This window comes from Malaya genurostris, chromosome 2, assembly GCF_030247185.1.
Source record: "Malaya genurostris strain Urasoe2022 chromosome 2, Malgen_1.1, whole genome shotgun sequence".
Classification (NCBI taxonomy): domain Eukaryota; kingdom Metazoa; phylum Arthropoda; class Insecta; order Diptera; family Culicidae; genus Malaya; species Malaya genurostris.
In genome coordinates, this window is record NC_080571.1 from 13,359,183 (window position 1) to 13,380,458 (window position 21,276).

At 38.1% G+C, this 21,276-nt stretch overlaps 1 protein-coding gene across 2 annotated transcripts; it reads left to right on the plus strand.

The window, feature by feature from the left end:
* Positions 1-601: 601 nt before the first annotated feature.
* LOC131430456 (bacchus-like) lies at positions 602-4,214 on the plus strand. Of its 2 annotated transcripts, none has more exons than XM_058595469.1 (3): positions 602-872; positions 3,445-3,598; positions 3,687-4,214. In XM_058595469.1, the coding sequence occupies exons 1-3, from the start codon at positions 774-776 to the stop codon at positions 3,743-3,745; spliced, it is 312 nt and encodes a 103-aa protein (XP_058451452.1). In that variant the 5' UTR covers positions 602-773; the 3' UTR covers positions 3,746-4,214. The 2 variants fall into 2 exon arrangements, with proteins under 2 accessions (XP_058451452.1, XP_058451451.1); XM_058595468.1 differs by lacking the exon at positions 602-872 and adding an exon at positions 2,669-2,958.
* Positions 4,215-21,276: the final 17,062 nt, after the last annotated feature.

Consider the following 21,276-nt stretch of genomic DNA (forward strand, 5'->3'; position numbering starts at 1 on the left):
GCAAGCCTTGCTTGCCGCCAAAAAGCGTAACGAAAAATTACGTGTCGTACATTTCACACCGCCGGTAAAATTCATCCATGCCCTGATGAATAGTCACTTCGCTTCATTGAAGTGGTTTTTTTTGCTTCGTTCGAACCCAGCAAGTATCACCACCATTTCAACGCACAATTTTTCTTCCCTTTCGGTTATATTCATAGGCAGAAGGAATGAGCACAAAGTGATGACCAATGCTTTCGGCATACTCATCCAACGGCGGTGACTCATCCATCGCGACAAGCTGATGTGAACTCATCCGCTTTGTATCGGTTTGACCGAAACACATGCGACCAATCGTCGATACTCATGACGGCAAAACAAAACCGTACGCTGATATTCTCATGCAGCCCTCTTTTTGGGTAAACAATTTCATTGTTTCAATAGAAAATACAGGCAAAAACTGTCCAAATGTAGGGTTCGAATTATGAAAAGCAACAGAGGAAAGAAACAAATTAACTACCTAGTAGATCAGCCCAAAAGCATTTGTTTACCTGGTGTCCTCATATAAGCAAAACTTCCCACTGTTCCCCCATGTTGTAACCGCCTGTCCGTGTCAAGCTAAAGTAGTAGCACAGTCGTTGTTTAGAGTTCCTTGTGATTACATCTTTGCTCTGAAGCAAGAATACGAGAATAGTCCACTCGAGCCATTTCTTCCAAAAACTAAATTTAAAACTTAAACTACTGTGCTTTAACAAATTCCGGTCGGTTTCGTGGTGCATAGCATTTATACAATCAAAATGAGTTCAGAAAACAAACCAAGTGAAGTTGAGGAGATCGTCGCCGTCGATGAGAAGGCAGAGGCTAAGGAACTGAAAGGAGTCAAGCGGCCCGCAGATGTAAGTACCGAGAAATAAGATCTGGTTTTTTTTTGCCAAAAAGTAGTTTGGTCATATCAAATCAGCTGTTGGAGCATTCTGAGCTCTGCGGGGGGTAACGGTCGGTTTGAACATTTATTTATTTATTTATCGACGTGTGACCGATAGAGGCGCCACTGTGCGCGGCGGTTTCTGGCGGTTGCTGTCATCGCGTGGTTGATGTTTATTTAGCTTCACTGGATAAGCGTTTTCATGACCACTTGAAAATGGAAACGGTTTTTAACGTAAATTGGATGTTTATAGAATAAATTTTACAGTTTGGAAAATTGATTAACCAAGTCATTGAATTGTTTGTTTAGAATGCTTGGTATTTTACAAGCATTTTTACATAAAATTTTGTTACTAATTTACATATACTTGAAAATGCTGAGTGAAGTATTTTCAAATTATAGCTTGTTTTTTTTTCACATTTAGGGAGTTTAGTTACGTTCCTATAGGATTGTACCGGTTTTATCAGAATTCTCTGTTCAAATTCATAACCAAACCGTACAACTCGTAAAATTTTAAATTACGCGAGCTACACATGACACTGCCTAATTCAAAAGCGCGATGAGTGCATAAATTATCAATAACAAATTTGTTAGTTTGAGTTAGTTTGTCATTATTCTTAACAGTTAGGGTGGCAAATTCAGGTACCTACAACTTTACTTGATTCTGTCAGAAATATCCATTCATGGCTGATAAACGTCAACTATGATTTGACATGCCGGTTGTCAGTAACGATTTGACAAAATGTTTGATCAGTTTCGATGACAAATAGGTAAGTTTTTCTTGCCCTGTCAGCTTTCTTCTGTTTTGCAACTAAAGAAAACTTAAAAATTATAATTTTTTAAAGGAAATTTGTTGTTTATTTAACAAAAGAGTACATTTTTTTCACGATCGGAATCGATGGTCTAAATAATTAACAATGAACCAAATCACATTTCTAAAAACATCTGCTTGATAAACTAATCTATTGTTATTCTTGAGTTAAGATGCTTCGGAAATAACATGTTATTCACACCCAGATATTTCATTCAGAAAAGCTTTTCACTAATGTGATATTTATTGCTTAAGTAATAGAAATATGAAACATCTACATTCCACAATAATTAAACAGATGAGTAGTTTGTTACTTAGCTATCTCAATTAGAAGAATCTGTTGTATCAAACAAAAAAAACATGAATTCATTCATGACGGCAAAAAACATGAATTCATTCCCTATTTCGATTGGACTAACAAATAACACCATCGACCAGCTTTTTTCAAAATCCTATACTCTTCCTTCCCTTCGATAGAAAAGTAACAGTCCGTCCGGCTGCCACAATAAGCCATACTTGAAAGAAAAAAAAACTCCCCGAAAAATAAACTAATGATTATCACCAAACTCATCGAAAACCGGCGACTCATACGTACAAAAATTTGCTGAGGCGTGCTCATCATCAGCTTGGTATCAGCACGGCATGAAGGCAGCAGCAGCAGCATGGTAAGCTGAAGCACATGCGACGCTACCGCCAATACTCATGACGGCAAAACAAAACGGAACAATTGTATACTCATGCAGCCCTCCTTTTCGGTAAACAAGTGCCTATTTTCAATAGAAAAACTACCCGAAAATGGCAAACAAACTGATTTTGAATTCAGAAAAATTACTGTAATACTGAAATATATACTACCTACAAAAATTTGTTCAAAAACCAGTATTTACCTGGCGTCCCAATATAAGCGACGCCTCGAACGAATCCTCCACATTGTTGCTCCCTCACTGTGTCAAGCTAAAGCAGCAGCACAGTCGTAGTTTGAAGTTCGTTGTGGTTACATATTCGCTTCTAAGCAGTAGTCAAGTGAAGCCTACTGAGCTAGTTTTTTCTTCTATTCGTTCAGACTAGTTACTGTACAATTACAAGTAGCTTTAACTGTTTGTACGGATATTTCCGAACATAAGAAATTTTATTCAAAATGAGTCCCGAAAACAAACCAAGTGAAGTTGAAGTGGAGAAGGTAGCCGCCACCGAAGAGTCAGTCGAGGTCGACAAGGAACTGAAAGGAGTCAAGCGGCCCGCCGAAGTAAGTAGTAGCGTCCTTCCGGTTCGGTTGTTTTAGAAATACAAATATTTTACTACGAACGAAAGCCAATCGATTTGCCCGAAAAGAAAAAATGTGGGCCGGCTTGTTGCAATGTGCCGCCAAAGCCGCCACCACCGAATGATGGCGGCAGTTGCCATCGCACAGCAGGTGCTAAATCTTCAAACTCATCTGTGCAAGTGTTGTTGATCAACAGTTTTGATACTATACATGAGATACTCAGCGGAATTGTCGAAATTTTTGCTATTTTCCGTTTTTCAATAATTTCGACACCTACAACAGCACTCACACATAAAAGAAAAATAGCCCATTAAAAATGGCTAGATTTAAAACACGATGGCAGCCCTCCACCGCGTTCCATGCGAAATCACCGAAGCGGAGCTCGTTGGAACGAACACTTTCAAAGTTTTGATATGCTTGCAATATATGAATAACACTAATTAATTTATTTTCCATTTCGTTTGTTAGGAAAAATCCCCCGAATCCAAGAAAGTGAAGAAGGACGAAAATGGCGCGGGTGAAGAAGAAGAAGAGGACGTAGATGAGGAGGGTGAGGAAGCGGAAGGAGAGGACGAGGAGTACGATGTTCCCTATGGCGATGAGGAGGATATCGAAGCGGAAGGTTAGTTGTCAATGTTTGTAGCGTAAGCGTCGCTAATGTTCACATGATTCTTAATGAAACTTCTTTATTTTTGCATCTCTTTTTGCAGATGAGGAAGACGAAGGTGATGAGGTTGATGGAGAAGAAGAAGAAGACGAGGATGCGTAATGAGTGAATACTGAGTGTTGGGGCAGGTCGAGGCTGACTCGTTGAACAGGACGTGCTACTCCGGATGCGATACGGTCGGCTTCGAAAGGAAACACACACTCTTTGGGGACTTCTGTAACAGCTACAAACTCCAGTTTCACACAAACTGCACCTTATTAAATTCGTAATTAATAGTTAATTTATTTAACGCGATATAGTTGTTGCGTTTTCGGTAGCTCTTAGGTACACTAAATTAGTAATGCTAATTACTATTGATGGTAGTAGATTGAGAGAGCGATAACAGTATGTTGAGAGAACGCGACAAAATGTGTCTGAGCGAGGGTTCGGACACCGATGCATAACCTGAAAGTGATCTTAACCTAACACTGAGTAAGAGTGAGACTACGTGAGCTAGTATTAGGTGACTTATTATTTCGATTTACATTAAATCTGCCGAATAATAAGTATATGCTACTATGAACATTGTGAACGTTGTGTTTCATTCATTCATGTAAACAAAAGAAATCCTATTTTAGATTCCCGGTTGACGTTTTGACGATTCCCTAGCCATGCCTTTAACTGTTCAAATCAGCGCTAAGAATACGACAGCAACTAAAACAATCCTCTAACCCTTCCATAGCCAATCTTTTGGACGTTTATTAGCGTTCAGAATTGTTCTACTGTACCGTTCAAATAGTTTAGGAATGTATTTACTATATCACATCGTTTGCATTGACTATATATTGGCTTTGATCGTTTAAACGAAATTATCGATATATCTTTTTAGTTCTATTGTTATTTGCTTACACAGTGCACAAGTACAGTTTGCACTGTTTCAATTAAGTTCAACCCTTTTCTAGTTTTTCTCTGTTTCCACCGCCACGCATTCATCTCGATTAGTGAGGTCAACCCTGCAGATGACGATATCTACCAGAATCTTTATTCAGCATCACGTCGACTGTCTTCTCTTCTGGCATTCTTACTACATGCCCAGCCCTTTGTAACCTTTCGTGTTTTATTAGCCTTCCAACTACAACTCGTAATTCATTCTACCTCGCCCGGCTTCATTCTCTTATGCCACCACCGAGTATTGAGTGCAGAATTTTTCTGTCAATCACTTCGAGTACTCAAAAATCTATCTTGTTAAATGATCATGTCCCATGGTCATATAGAACAGGATAAAATATAATGCAAGTTTTGTGTGAGTTGGCAAGTTGTGGGATCCCAGCACGTCTGTTTATCTCGCGAATAACATCGTTATTAAATAGCACTCTAACGTAGCTACAAAAGTCTCTTCCATGGCTCTACGATCAACAGCAATAATGTTAATGTCTTCTACCAAATCAAGAAGCATGTGAGACATATCGTTCTCTGCCCGCCGGATATTCGTATCGTATCCAAATAACGTCACAAATGCTTCGGATATCATGCCAGCTACTATCTTGACGCTTGATTTAGATCCATCGAACATCGCATGGTCTAATCAGTTTGATCAGAAAGCATTGTTCTAGCATATTTTGCCACAATTCGTTTCGTTTAATTAAATTTAACACTGCTTCTGAATCTTCAAAAAAGTGAATTGATATTTCCAGAATAATTGAGGATTCGTGACAAGTTGAACTTCTGGTCGGTCATTGACCGTTCTTCTCGGAAACCTCATTGCATCCTGGATCTGTATTCTGGCAATGGATTCTGAAACTGGAACTTAATCCCGGATCTGAATATTCTGGATCTGCGTACTGGATTCGAAACTGAAATGTAGGTTCAGGGTCCAGAAAACAGTTCCAGAATTCAGTTCCCGCCTCCAAAACACTGGATTTGGATTTAGAAACTGAATTATGGAACTTAAGTATAAGTTTGAACTAGAATACATATCTTGAGTTCAACTTCAGAAATCAATTCCTGTTAAAAGATTCAGTTACTGAACACAAGAACTAATCTTTAGAACTGGAATTTAATTCTGAGTCTGATTTCCGGACCGAAATTCAGGACTAAAATTCTAGACTAGAATTCAGTTTCAAAATGTAGGATTCTAGAACTGAATTCCGGAGCTGGATTCTGGGCTGAAATTAAGGTTCATAACAGAATACAGATCAAGAATTCAGTACCAGAATTAGGCTCGAAAAATTTGTTGCAGAATCCAGGTCTTGAGTTCAGCTGCAGATTCTCGTTCTGGAGGACCTACTATAATACTGATCTAAATCGTAAGCCTGGAATAGTACCAAATTATCGTTCCAAATCCTAGAACAATCACTAGTCCACGTCCAGTAATATGATGAAACCAGTTCCAGAAACTTGATCTGAACTTGGACCAGTAATATGGTATATCCAGATGAATTATTTGTTTCGTATGAGAACTAAATGCACTCAAACTATTCATTTTATTCGTATTCGCGTCACCTGGTTATGTATCTGGCATTACCCACCCGCCTTTATTATGTATTTTTTTCACCGAGATAATCGTAATATTTTGGATTAATGTTTTATTCTGTTGTGCTGTTACAACTCTTGTAGGGTATTTTGGGGAACGATTTCTTTCTTTCTATTGACACTTGAAAAATGATGAATGATGTGATAGCGCTATTTTTGTCAGAGTCATATTTTTCAGAACCTCGATAGGAAAATCAGTATTGAATTTTCAGAGCATTCGTGGGTATGTGCACATAGAATTTTTCACTCAAAGAAGGCTCAAAATTGTCTTTGCGTAATTTATATGAAACGCATGCTGAAAGGTCACTTCAAATTTCCCACACTTAGACCTGTTACTTCAGTCGTGAACGGACAAATTCGCTTCGGTGATAACATCGTCAATGATATACAAACTTGATATTCTAGATATTGATGTATCCTATGGGCAGCAAACAAAATTTTGAAATCAGCGTCGCTGCGACGTATGGCGTTTGCAGGTGGAGGGGTTGCCATAGAGATATGACTGTAATTGAACTGCGTGGCGCCCGAGCACAGCTGAACATGCTCGGTTCGTGTGTTCACATGCATAGGAAAAATTCCGATTCTAGAAATGAGCAAAACAAGTCATGATTTGGGGAAAATAATATATTTTCATATTATGATACTACACCATCATTAAAACTTCTCGGATCATGATCCATTTGGACTTATTTCGCTGAAATTTAAGCGTAACGCACTTGACGTTGTTGGGTATAACTTCAGGCGTGTTTCTGCTACGATGGTAATTTTTGCAACACAAATTCATGTTCGTTCTGTTTTACAATATGAAGATTTCAAATATGAATTAAATGGAATGGTGTGATGATCGTATTTTTTACGCGATTTTAGCTAATATCTCAAACAGTGAAAAGCACGACGAACTTCTTTTAATCAGAATCATTAACAATTAAAATATTATGTTTTTGAATAACGACAACACCTAAAATAACGTGTTTACTTGCGTTCATTGCTCCAGTTTTGATTTTGTGTTTCAGAATTTAAGCACTCAAAGGAACTGCATGAAAAAACACGGGCGAATCAAACCTCTCAAAAAGAAGCCCTAAGTCGAATTCTTGCAATTACCACGGATTGATTTTTCCTTTTGTCGTGAATACGACTTACTTTACTATGGGGCGCCTTTTCAAAATTTACCCTCTGAGAGAGTGATAAGTTTTTGATCGTGAATATCTCCTGTTATATCTAACGAATCAACATAATTCTTGCTACATGCCATCGGAAATATGATCATAATTTTATGATAAAACTTTCAGTTGTGTGACATATTCTTAAATAGTTCACAATTAAACTTTTCTGAAATGTTTGGTATAAACGAGTATCAAAGAGGATAATTCATATGGCGCGTTTGCCTTTCTCGTATTTTGAAAGCTCATAGCTCAGTGATCTGTAGAAGGATTTATATAATCTAACTACCAATAGAATCGAAAATCTTCAACTTGAACGTGTATTACAACAATATTGAAGTTTTTCAATAGTACACTATTGAAAAACCTGTTTGATTTAACCCATGACAGCACCAGCCAATCAGAAAGCGAGATGTCTGTATCTATACAAGAGCATCCATATAAAAGTTGAATGGTTCACTTTTCCTATCATTTGCTGAGCAACTCTTCCCGAAACAAGACACACGACAGCAACATCGAGGACCTGTCGTCTCATTGTTTCCCGATATGAATGCACGAGACACCGTCAGCACAATGACACCGAAAAAGGCAGCCAAAAAGTCCAGCAAGGCCCATTGCCGAAACAAGACACACACGAGAACCATCTCAGATCTCAATATTTCCTACCAAAAGATTCATCAAGATGGGAGTTAAAATAATTTGCACCGTCACTAACACATTCAATTACGAACGGAAATGCGAAAGCGAAAGTGATGATTTTGAACACATCTTTATACTAGTTTACAAATATGCCGTGCGAAACAGAGTTGCCACAGATCAATATGTATTTTTGTCGCGAGTACTTTAGTATGCGGCCGAAAACAAAAATTGTTAGAACAAATGTTTCCACTTGATTTGCGCATTCTACTTTCCAGGCGTATCAGAACTGGCTAAACTTAAAGCAATTCTAAATATTTCTTTATCACAGTGATGTGGTCATCCTGAAAAGGACGGGGTTTTCAACGGATGGCCAGCTGCAGATGGCGAGGGATGATTTTCGTTTTCGTTGTCATGGGCAGCGTTACCGGTCAACTCCAACACTTCGGCAACCAAGTACTCCATCACTGCCGCCAGATAGACCGATGCACCAGCACTGACACGCTCGGCGTAGTTCCCCTTCCGAGGCAAGCGATGGATTCTGCCGCCAACTGGGCACTTCAGACCAGCACGGTTTGAGCGGGACTTTACCTTGTCCTTAATTGTTCCTCCACAATATGCTGTTAACAGCTCGACGACCCATTCAGTATTACTGGCTGCCGCTCTGCTAACTCTCTCTTTTATATCGTTTCACTGTTTCCCGTTCTGCGTATAGGAAAGGAATTCTAACAAAGGGGACGTCCTACCGTGCTACCACTAGCAGGTATAAAAGGAAATGTGATGTGAGAAATAGCGTCATTTAAGTTAAAGCAGCTACTCTGTACGTACGAGACACCGTCAGAACGATGGCTCCGAAACAGGTAGAAAAGCAGATTTGTACCGTCACTAACACATTCAATTACGAACGGCAATGCGAAAGCGAAAGTGATGATGTTGAACACATCTTTATACTAGTATGGGGTCGTGTGAAAATATGCCATGCGAAACAGGGTTGCCATATATACAGGTTAATCTGTATTATTATTATTACTATCATTATTATTATTAGAATCACTCTTGCATACCGAAGATCGTAGATACATTTCAGACCAGGCCATTGCAATTGTCTCGTACTGAAATTTCGAGAAGAATCAGATATCTTCGAACTTCATAGCTTCAATAAAAATAAACTACAAATTTGTCGTACCTAGCTTCCTATATTAGCAAATTAAAAAGGAATTGTTTCAAGTTTGGAACATATAGTTGTAGAATAGTAGCTGTTTAATGTAACTAATCTGTACTTTAATGTAGGTGTATCGCTTCAAATTCTATTAGTGAAAAAGAGGAAAGCTTGCACAATTCATACAATCAATCAACTAACTGATATTCGGAAAAGTGATGGGAGCGTGTCAGTTTTTTCGTATTCACGACATCCAGTTATGTCTCTGACATTACTCACCCGCCTTTTATGTTTTCACAACATCGTTTGCAAAATAGTCTTATTGAAAATATTTCGGTGAATCAATACAGCTTGTGTTGTTATTTCTATGAAACAAATTTATCAAAGTGGTTGAAGAAAAAATTTTCTGATTTTCGTTAGTTGGCGTTCCAAGTTCACAGTTCAATTTATTTTTTGGTTTACGCTAGAGCTCTCGGAATCAGAGCTTAAAATTGTCACGTATTCTCAATGAAAGAAACCATTCCAACAACCTTATTTTCAATATTTTACTGTCTTATTCGTAAATGACCGACACCAGAACATACGAAGAGAGACGGAACATTTTCGTTTTTCATTGAAAAAATGAGAGAGTATAACTGCCAACGTCACTCTTTCCTCTGTGACAATACGAAACCAAACTAATGTCTGCAGGGAGCATCAGCAGAATTTCAATTCTCATTCTTTCATCGATGTATTGAAAACCTGTAACGCTTGGCTATAAAGAGTGACTCAAATATGACAAATCGAAGTAATTACATCCTAGAACCTCTTTGAAAATAAAAACTACTACCAATTCGATCACCAACAGGCAAAAGTCATTGCGAAACCTTTTTCTGTCATTTTCGATTCTCAAAGCTTCGGTTGAATACCGACACTGCATACTATGAGATTTTCACTGAAAACAGGTTGCAAGCGAAGCTGATAGTGACATTAATTTCTCTTCATATTCGTCTATTTTGAATCAATGGCAATGTCTTTTATTAGCTCTGCTCGGAATATTAATCTAACAACAATCAAACGATCACATCAAATATGGAGGAATACATTGAAACAAAATGTAACACGAACAACACGATTATTAAATGAATATGCTTCAGGACTAAGTAAATATTTTCAGTAGTTCTTGGTTTTAAATGTCTGCTTTTTGCTTTACCATTAATCTATTAAGCAATCTATCACATCGATCTTTGAAAGAAATACGTTTCTCAAGTAACGCATTTTCGGACCATGATTAATTTTCATGGGAGAAGAGTTATTGCTCATGGTTTCATGAGAAGTTAAAATGATTGGTTTCATGATTTTCTAATCATGACAGCAGTAACGGACTTCTTTCCGTGTAATTGGCAAAACGATTTCTCCGGATAGGATAGCTAGTTACGGGTTCAAGTCCAGTCTCTGCGGTAGCTTTTCGTGGTTTTGATTTCATAGTTGTGTTTCATTTTTCAATCTGGTTTCCCCGAAGACATAGAACTGATACACTGATGAAGGATGCAAATAGCACAGCGAAATAGTAGTATCTGTGTCTGTTACTATCTCGTCACATTAGTGGCGAAATAGTAAAAAATTTATAGTGGAATTAAATGAAATTAATTTTGTTTGCCACCGCGCATTTGTGACAAAGCTGGGAGGGGTAAAGCGGGGAGATTCAAAGCACAAATTTTGTAACCTAACTTACCTAACCTTGTAACATAATCTAAACGGGACAGAACATTTTTGAAAATTGAAATTTTGATTAGTAACAAGCAGTGTCCTATTTTGTCTGTAAAAATCTCCGAAATACCGGATTTCCCTGCCATAAACGACGGTTTTGAAGGAGTAAGCGATATATCAAAGGGAAAGCATCGCTCTGATTGGTCAATCGATGCAAAAGCGAAGCTGTTGAAAGCACGCGATTCTATAAATAGAAGCGAAATTATAACTTATGTTTCAGTTAGGTAGGTTGTTGCTAGACGGCAAGACAAAAAGTGCCATAAAACGATTTGAAGCTTTAATTGGTATGCTCTGATCTTGTGTCATGCAAGCTCGGATGAAATTCCATGTTATGTCGTTTTCGCCTGAGAAATTTGCAACTACCCCAGGGTAAATTTTGAGTGCCCAAGATTAATTTCTAATTTATATAAGATGAACTCGATTGATGATAAGAAAAAGTTTATCGCTTCAACCGAAATCGCGGAATGGTAGAGAAACTTAACGCTATAAAAATAACTGCTTGCGTACAAAACTTGAACACAAGCTTGACGAAGAGAAGCTTAATAGCCTGTTCGCACTACACCGGGACGACCGAAACGGGACCGTCCGTGACTATCCGGGAGTTTTTTTTTCCTCATCGGCGATGACTGAGCTGCCGGCGTGTGCATGCCACCGATATTCCTCGCCGAGTTTTTTTCCAGCGCCGACGGTGCTAAAAACTCGGCGAGGAATATCGGCGGCAACCAAATCCCGGATCCGGGATTCCAATACATACACACGCCGGCAGCTCAGTCATCGCCGATGAGGAAAAAAAACGTCCCGGATAGTCCCGGACGGTCCCGTCCCGGTCGTCCCGGTGTAATGCGAACAGGCTATAAATATCGCAATCCGTAACGCAAGTATGACAAAGATATAATTGCATACATTTAGGATATTGGTGTAATTTCGTCGGCTATAAAACAAACAATGTTCGGTGTTGGTTGAACTGTTTCATGCATTTCTAAGACATTGAACATAAAAAATCCTTTAGTTTTACGTTTTTTCAATGTGGATTTTCGAAGATACGCGGAAAGTAAGTAGGAAAATTGAAATGATTTTTTGTCTATTTATCATCCTGTAATTCCGAAACCGGAAGACGGATTCCAACAAACTTCGGTAATTGATTATGACACTCTTATACCTTACATTTGAATGCAAGTTTGTGGAAATCGGTTAAACCATCTCCGAGAAAGTGAGTGCACAACAATGTTACATAGATGTACCAAAGATACATACATACTAGGGTTCCAATATTTTGGGGTCCTCTCTAGTTTCGTTGAGCGGTAATGTTTTATAAATCTAAAAGACTCTCTGGGACTTTGAATTTGCATAAAATGTTTTCGAGATAACACCAGTTCTTCACGTTTTATGTAATTCTAAGATTCTTGACATCGAAAATTTTATTTCGATTTTGGAAATTTCATGTGCCCATGATAGGATAACAGTTCGGCTGAAAAGTTCGTATCGTTTAATAGAAACACACATTTTTTTGCCAAAATTCGTTTTTATTATTCAACGTAATTGCCATCAGAGGCGATACAGCGATTATAGCGATCTTCCAACTTTTCGATACCATTTTTGTAGTACGATTTGTCCTTTGCCTCAAAATAGGCCTCAGTTTCAGCGATTACCTCTTCATTGCTTCTAAATTTTTTACCAGCGAGCATTCTCTTGAGGTCTGAGAACAGGAAAAAGTCACTGGGGGCCAAATCTGGAGAATACGGTGGATGAGGGAGCAATTCGAAGCCCAATTCGTTCAATTTCAGCATGGTTTTCATCGACTTGTGACACGGTGCATTGTCTTGATGAAACAAAACTTTTTTCTTCTTCAAATGAGGCCGTTTTTTTGAAATTTCGTCCTTCAAACGCTCTTATAAAGCTATATAATAGTCACTGTTGATGGTTTTTCCCTTTTCAAGGTAGTCGATGAAAATTATACCATGCGAATCCCAAAATACAGACGCCATAACCTTACCGGCCGATTGTTGAGTCTTTCCACGCTTTGGGTTCGGTTCATCGCGTGCAGTCCACTCAGCTGACTGTCGATTGAATTCCGGAGTGAAGTGATGGAGCCATGTTTCGTCCACTGTTATATATCGACGAAAAAAATCGGTTTTATTTCGATATAACAGCTCCAAACACTGCTCAGAATCATCAATGCGTTGTTGTTTTTGATCGATTGTGAGCTCACGCGGCACCCGTTTTGCACAAAGCTTTCTCATATCCAAATATTCGTGACTAATATGTCCAACACGTTCCTTTGATATCTTTAGGGTGTCAGCTATCTCGATCAACTTCACTTTACGGTCATTGAAAATCATTTTGTGGATTTTTTTCACGTTTCAGCCGATCTGTTACAAGTTCTACGAAGCCAGTATCAGTGCAGTAAAAGTTCATTCTATTCAATTGAAACAGAATGTAGCAAACACACAACCTTCGCTGACGTACCGAATGGACAGCATTCAGTTTTTCATTCGTTTCTCTTTCAATCGAAGCTCAGCTTAACCACCGTCAGTTGACCTCTTGAAATAACAGAACATTCCCTTCATTCGAATCCGCCCTTCAAATGAGGTTATTGTAAACATTCGAATTGGTTCAAAATAATGAATGAAAGGTAATGATGATGTTATGATAACTGAAATACCAATTTCAGATTTCATTTTTAATGCTTTAGAGCACATCTCAATACATTCAAAATAGTAAAAAAGGCGGGGGGGGGGGGGGGGGGGGGTAATGTCAGAGACATAACTGGATGTCGTGAATACGAAAACAACTGACATGATCCTTAACAATTCCGAATATCAATTAGTTGATCAATTGTATGAATTATGCAAGCATTCCCCTTTTTCCCATTTTTCGCAAAAACAAAGAAGGCTTCACTTGATCTCGATTACTGTGAATTTCACGCAGCGAAAAGTGCACAAATCTAACCAAACTGTTCTAGATTTTCACTAAACTGAGGATATTTACCGTCGATTTGCGAACAACAAATCCGAATAGTTCTTTAGAAAGCTTTTGAGCTCTTAGAACGGCTGATTTTGTGTAATGCTCTCCACCGTTGTTTTTTCACCAATGCTAATGACTGGCAGCTGTGACGTAATCGCTCTTGTCGAAAGCGAAACTAACTGTGCAGACGACACAAACAGCGATGCCAGATAGTAGTAGTGTCATTTCCGTAGAATAGCATTTTGCTCGGAAAAGCTTTTTTTTTTGCTCGTCAGACAAAACTAGTTTCCGTAGTTCTCCGTTGATAAATTAAAATTTCCGTAGAAAAAATCCAATTTCCGTAGATTTTGTCTACCGATCCGTAGATCCGTAGATCTACGGAGATTTCCGTAGATCTGACATCGCTGGACACAAAACACTTCTGCTCGCAGTGGCGATATAATCCAAACTGATTCAATTTTTGTTAAGAGGTTTCTTTTTATGTGGTTCCGTTAGTAGCTTTGTCACTAATGGACGGTCCTAACAGCTATAAAAATAGCCGCATACAGAATTTTAATGTCAATTATTTCATTTCGAATTTGCATTTCATTGAAAGAAACTATCAGGGTGGTGTACGGGATTCATTCCTGCCTTTCAGAAGGACCAAATTGTTTAAACCAACTATTAAAATACTTCAATGCTTTTGCTATACACGTTTAAGTTGAAAAATTTCGATTCTATTGGTAGTTAGATTATATAAATCCTTTCACAGATCACTGAGCTATGAGCTTTCAAAATACGAGAAAGGCAAACGCGCCTTATGAATTATTCTCTTTGATACTCGTTTATAGCAAACATTTCAGAAAGGTTTAATTTTGATTTATTTGAGATTATGTCACAAAACTGAAAATTTTATCATAAAATTGTGATCATATTTCCGATGGCATGTAGCAAAAATTATGTTGATTCGTTAGATACAACAATAGATATTCACGATCAAAAACTTATCACTCTCTCAGAGGGTAAATTTTGAAAAGGCACCCCATATTAAAGTAAGTCGTATTCACGACAAAATTATCGATTCAAACATGCTGGTGATAATCGGAAACTCAACTGATGAGAATTGCGATTGTCGAGTTGATGTTCATTCGAAATTGCTCACTACCAACAGCGAAGACGATGAAGGAAGTAGACTATTCGGCAGTTGAAACTGAAATAGCAAAACTTCAAATGGCTAGGTACGATTTTTCAATTGACGATAAATTTGGGAGCTTCATTTGAGTGAGGCAACAAGCGTGAGGCAACAAGCGTTCATTCGCAAGCATAGGCACAAAGAAAACTTTTGATACGATTTGGCCACCTGCCTGGTGGTTCGGGAGTAGTATGGTCGGCATTTCGACCAATCGAGAAATACTGGTAATTTTCATAGCAGCGGGACTGTCAAGGACATGCAATAAATACAAGTAAAATGATTAAAAAAAAGCCCTGATTCTGTGCGGGCCCTGTGTGGCTCCATTGAGAAAATGATTAGAAATTTCTTTCGAAAGAGAAATGTAACCATCTAATGCTGTAACTTTGAAGTTTTAATAAAAGTACTGTAAAACAACTATTAATGGACTTATTTTATATTTACAGATCATTTTGTGCGCATCAAGTTCCTTTTGGCCAGCCTTTAGTTCAACTTGGTTAAGTTCTTGCAGTTATCGTCAACCACTAAAATTCAAACCGTTTTTTCATTCGATCGGGTGTCTTAGGGGGTAATCATGTGTTCACCTATAGTAAGGGGAAGGGGGAGGTTTTTTATGACGAATTTCGCGCCAACTCGGACAAATGTTGGCAGCACCCTCTTTGATTTGAATGAAACTTAAGTCACTTGGCATACTTTGTTTTTCCAAAATTGATTCAATCTGTCTTCTGAAAAGAACTAAACAACTATATTCAAAACTCATTACTATTTCGTCACTAACGTCTCGAGATTTTTCTTCAAAGAGCTATTGTCGAAAATGATAAATCCTACAAAAAAGGGTTATACTAGTGATTTGCACAAAATCAGTCAATTTTTCCAATAAAAATACTGAAAAAATCCTTATCGAGTCCTACATTGAAAAAAATTGATTTTGAAATTTTAAAATCGATTGATGAAACAAAACAACACTATTGATTTTGATAAAATTTTGTGTCAAGATAGGTGTTTAAGTTCTCTACCAACCGATCATTCATTGCAAAAAATAAACATTAAAAAAAAAACTATTTCTTGTCCAACCTGAGTTTTTCATCCAGTGTCTATTTATTGAAAACAAAACTTACAATAAATCTCAATTTTTAAGAAAATTTCACCGAATATCATTTTGCTAGTTGCCCAATATTTGCAGGAAGTATTAGTGATGGATAAGAAAAGGTTTATGTTTATGGAAAAACTTTTGTCCCTTCTTAAACGACCAGCTTACAACATATGGAAGGTTTACAGGGAACATAATGGGTCATTTCGCCGAAAGCCGTTCCGTCGAAAGCCATTTCACCGAAAGGTTTATTTCACCGAATGACATTTCGCCGAATGCCATTTCAGATTGATTCTTGAATAAAGATTGATTCATGAACCTCAGAACAGAGTTCCCAAGAAAACTTGTCGACTATTAGCTACTAAGTGTCAAAGAAATTGCATCGCTAACATAATTATCTATGTTGGGACAAAATTTCTTTCAAATGAAGAATGGCGTTTTTTGTAATTTGACTTAAAATTTTTAGGGTCAAAGCACAACAATTTTATGTGGGGTTTGGCATTTTTCTAGTTTCATTAATTGAAAACATTGTCCTTTTCAAAAAATAGTCTAGAACAAATTTTGAAAAAAAAACTACAACAAAGTGGCTTTTTGTGATAAAGTCTATAAGCTGCCAACTTCGAATACGATTTTGCGCGAAATTCATCTATTCGAATCCTGTGTTTCTAACTAAAACTTTTCTTGTCCATTACTGATACTTTTTGGAAATATCGAGCAGCTAGTATTCTGGGAAATCTTTTAAAGTCAATTTGTTTCAGTGTAGGATTCGATATGGAAATTTTTCAGTATTTTTATTAAAAACATTTGACAGATTTTGTGAAAATCAATAGTGTAATACTTTGTTGTAGGCTTTGTCAGTTTTCGTCAACTATTTTAATAAATACGCGGGTGTGTAATGTCAGAGTCAAAACAGAAGAGCGTGAATACGAGCAAATCTGACATGCTTCTTTCACACTTCCGAATATCAATATTCGTTCTCACTAGTTGACTAATTGTTTGAATTGTGCAACTTCTGCTGTATCCAGGCTCCGAAAAAAGTTCGACCTTAATTAAGACACAGAGTTCAGTTCCAAAAACTACAAGCATGAGCCCCATGTGGTTGTTCGAGCCATTGATACGGAACAAGGTAACCAAAATTTCTAATGATCTACAATCAAACAGTTCAATCAATCGTCACACTTTTGAATCCGCTATTGCACGAGAGTCTGCCTAGATTTATGTCGATTAGGAACCAACACCGAACATTGTTTGTTTTATAGCCGACAAAATTACACCAATATCCCAAATGTATGTAATTATGTACATACTTGTAATCTTTGTACATACTTGCGATACGGATTTTGATATTAAAGCTTCTCTTCGTCAAGCTTGTGTTCAAGTTTTGTATGCAAGCAGTGATTTCTATAGCGTTAAGTTTCTTTACCATTCTGCGATTTCGGTTAAAGCGATAAACTATTTCTCATTATCAATCGAGTTCATCTTATATAAATTAGAAATTAATCTTACGCACTCAAAATGTACCCTGCGGTATTTGTCAATTTCTCAGGCGAAACGACATAACATGGAATTTCACCCGAGCTTGCATGACACAAGATCAGAGCATACCAATTAAAGCTTCAAATCGTTTTATGGCACTTTTTGCCCTGCTGTCTAGTAACAACCTACCTCTAGCATGCTACGCGTAGGACTGAAATGTTAGCTATAATTTCGCTTCTACTTATCGATTCGCGTGCTTCCAACAGCTCCGCATTTGCATCGATTGACCAATCAGAGCGATGCTTTCCCTTTGATATATCGCTCACTCCTTCAAAACCGTCGTCTATGGCAGGGAAATCCGATATGCCGGAGATTTTTAGCAGACGAAACACGACACTGCTCGCTACTAATCAAAATTTCAATCCTTTATAATTGAAAACACGTGGCTTTATACAGTCAAATCGAATCGTAGAAATATTTCCAATCAAATAATGAAACAATATAAATAATTGATACAAAATATACTGAGCTGAAAGTGTTTAAAATCTGATCACATTTCTACGGGTATTTTTCCTTGAGTTTCTAATTTCCACCCCTATATAGAAAATAAAGATATGTTCCACATCAAAACTAATTCCAGAATCCAAGTTCCAGCATATTTAATTTGAATTCTGAAAATGAACTTGAAAACTACATTTGGGAACTAAATTCTGAAACTGAATTCAGAAAGAAAATTCTCAAACTGATCTCAGAAATAAAGCTCAGTTACAGAATTGGAAATTCTGGTTCGGAGTTCAGATCTAAAATTTTGATCCAGAATTCATATCTACAATTCATATCATGAATTTTGGTTCAGAAATCTAAATTTCGTCGTCCAGGGTGCGAAAAAGGCTCAGTGTTTCATGAATTTGAAGAAAACGAATGTTTGATTTATTTTTGCTTCTCCGACACTATTGAAAATTTAATCATAAATTGCTGATCATATTTCAGGTGGCATGCAGAAAGAATTATGTAGTTGCGTTCAGTACAACTCGAAATATTCACTATTAAGTTCTACCCATTCTTACACAGGGTGAATTGTCAAATGGTTATTAATTTTAGTTTGACGTAAAGCCGCCATGACTAAGTTCAGTTTTTGCAATGACTGAGCGGAAATATATATTGGAGAAGCCAAGTGAAAGAAAAACTAACAGAAAAGATGAATACATACGTGCACGGAATGCATAAGAACGCAGGTTCGAGTCCTGTCTCTGAGCGTATCTTTTTCCAAAAAAATCATCTTTTCTGTTAGTTTTTCTTTCACTTGGCTTCTCCAATATATATTTCCGCTCAGTCATTGTAGAAGAAGATCGATTTTGTAATCGATCAAAAGTAATCCGTCAGTTATAAACCAAGAAGCAATAAAATATTGTAGTACCACGATTACTAGGAAGAATAGAAGTAACATTGTAATGTATGACTGTGTGGTACTGCAAGTGGAGCTTACGTACCCATATGGAAATGAAAGCCATTTAAAAAAATGCAAAAAACCAATCTGCTACCCCAGAACTTTTGCGGCACACTCCGCCTGCCGCCGAGAGTTATAAATCGCTTTCATTTTCCCATCAATCTTCTGCAACCAATTTCATCTGCCTGCAAAGCTTCCTTCTGGCAAACGGGGCTCGGCATCGCTAAACCACCAACAACCCAAATTGTGCGGCAAAGGTTCTCGTCGTCCCGGAAGGCAAATACAGGCTCGTTATTCACATTCTGCGGCCGCATACAATCTTAACCGGATCTCTCCACGCAACCTGCGTCCCACGCAGACCCATAAATCGTTTGTTGTGGTGATAAACCACATCCGAGCCGCGACAAGACAAGAAACGAATCTGCCCCGTTGGGTGGGAATCCTTCGCAAACACCCACCTCGACAAACAGGGACAAATATTTACTCCCCCCCCCCCCCCACCCTAAAAAGAAACGGCACACGTTACCATCATCGGTGAAGGGATAATTTTCCGAAAGTGCTTTCTAATTTCGCTTCAGCCCGGCAGGATTTCATGAACGTGTAATAAATAACATTAACGCGCCTTCGATTGAGCAGTGGAGGAATGAAGGATAAATTGAAACAAATTGAGTTGTAATCGGAAGGCGGAATCGAGCAGCTTCAGTAGGATAGGGTTCCCAGTGTGAGGGGTAAAATGCAACCGATAGTTTCGAGAGGGGCAATTGCATCAAAGTATGCGATAACTTTCTTCGCATTCGGGCGCTGTCCCTCCGGTTGTTTGCTACAATTGAATATTTGATGTGCCATCAGACGGCAGGATGCTTTTATCATAATTGAGAGTATTCGTCATTATCACCCCATCCTAGGAAGGAAAAGAAAAATAGCCACGTGTTTCGTAGGATGGTTTATGACGTGACAAGACATACAGATGGATTACTCAACCTGAATGCTTCGAAAGTTACGACTCTACTTACCATTTCAAAGCTTCTCGTAGCTCTTGTTTATGCAATCATATTTGTCACTGTACCAAAATAAATCTACGCACGCATACAAGGGGAGACACAAAAAAAACATTAGAATATCCTTTGATAGATTATTCAGCACTTCTTCTGTTTCCACGACTAAAACATTCGGAAGAAATCCACCTAGCCGCTTTGTCGCTCTCTAGTTCCTTCACTAATGGCATCGCCTACTATGACAAACCTTTTCGCTTTTCTGTCAAATCTCACCCGATCTTTGAAGTGTCATTTCAATTGGCCCAGATTTTATGACATATCCTTCTCGCTAGAAAATCATCAGCATCCGAAGTGCCGCCCCGCTTGAAAGAGCAAAGGTCGTCATGGGTTAATGCTTTACCCTCTCTCGTCCCGTCCCGAGCGGCTGTCACGGCCGGGAAACTTGTCACCGAACCGCACCACCGCTTCAGGAGGGGTACATCATCATCAGCAAGTAAGTAAGTGGGGTATGAAACATCTCGTAGAAAATTCTCACAGTAATTAAATTTAACGCCTACCCCATCGGTTAAAGTGCCGGAAAAATCACGGTTATGACGGTAGCGTTCTTGTGCCTTTTTAAGTTGAACTTTTTATAAAGTGAAAAAAGCCATTGCGTCTATTTATTTGCCTCGAAGTGAATAGAAGCTACTCGGAGAGGAAATGAATAAATTTAAATTGGCGAGAATAAGTGATGTTTTGAAATGAGTATTCTTTAGAAGCTTAGTGAAAACAATTGTTCTTCTTCGGTATAGTTTGAAAGTGTCCAAATGAAATTTACGGAAGTGTATCTTTTGGCCCGCCATGATCCCAAGTACAGAAAATTTGATTAATATTTATTGTTTTGTAACATTTAGAGTTAATACACAGTTCGAAGTACGTACGTGTTAGTTTCGGTCTCTGTCCATGGAGAGTTTAAGCTTTACATCTGCTTTGCGGAACTGTCATGTGCCATAGAAATCCAATACGATCTGTAATGCATTTACGAGTCGAAGACGAAACATTAGGTATTTACCAAAAAAATAGTTGTGTGCTTTAAATAAGGTAACGGTACCCCCATTCATCTCAGCTTCCGCCAGTCACGTACCTAAAGGGGGGTTCGTGAGGCCCTGGCCCCTTCTGAAATCAGAAACAAAACAAAACGTTGAGAAATATTATGGATATGTTGATCTTGTAGATTACACCGAGAGATTGAGGTTTTGAGAGTTACGTGATGGTCAAAACTCCCTACCGGTAAAGCAC

Excerpts from the sequence above, each read along its gene's own strand:
- LOC131430456 (XM_058595468.1), top strand. The coding sequence starts at position 2,851 with ATGAGTCCCGAAAACAAACCAAGTGAAGTTGAAGTGGAGAAGGTAGCC. Across the intron at positions 2,959-3,444 it reads GAGTCAAGCGGCCCGCCGAA|GAAAAATCCCCCGAATCCAA; the intron begins GTAAGTAGTAGC and ends TTCGTTTGTTAG. Across the intron at positions 3,599-3,686 it reads GGAGGATATCGAAGCGGAAG|ATGAGGAAGACGAAGGTGAT; the intron begins GTTAGTTGTCAA and ends CTCTTTTTGCAG.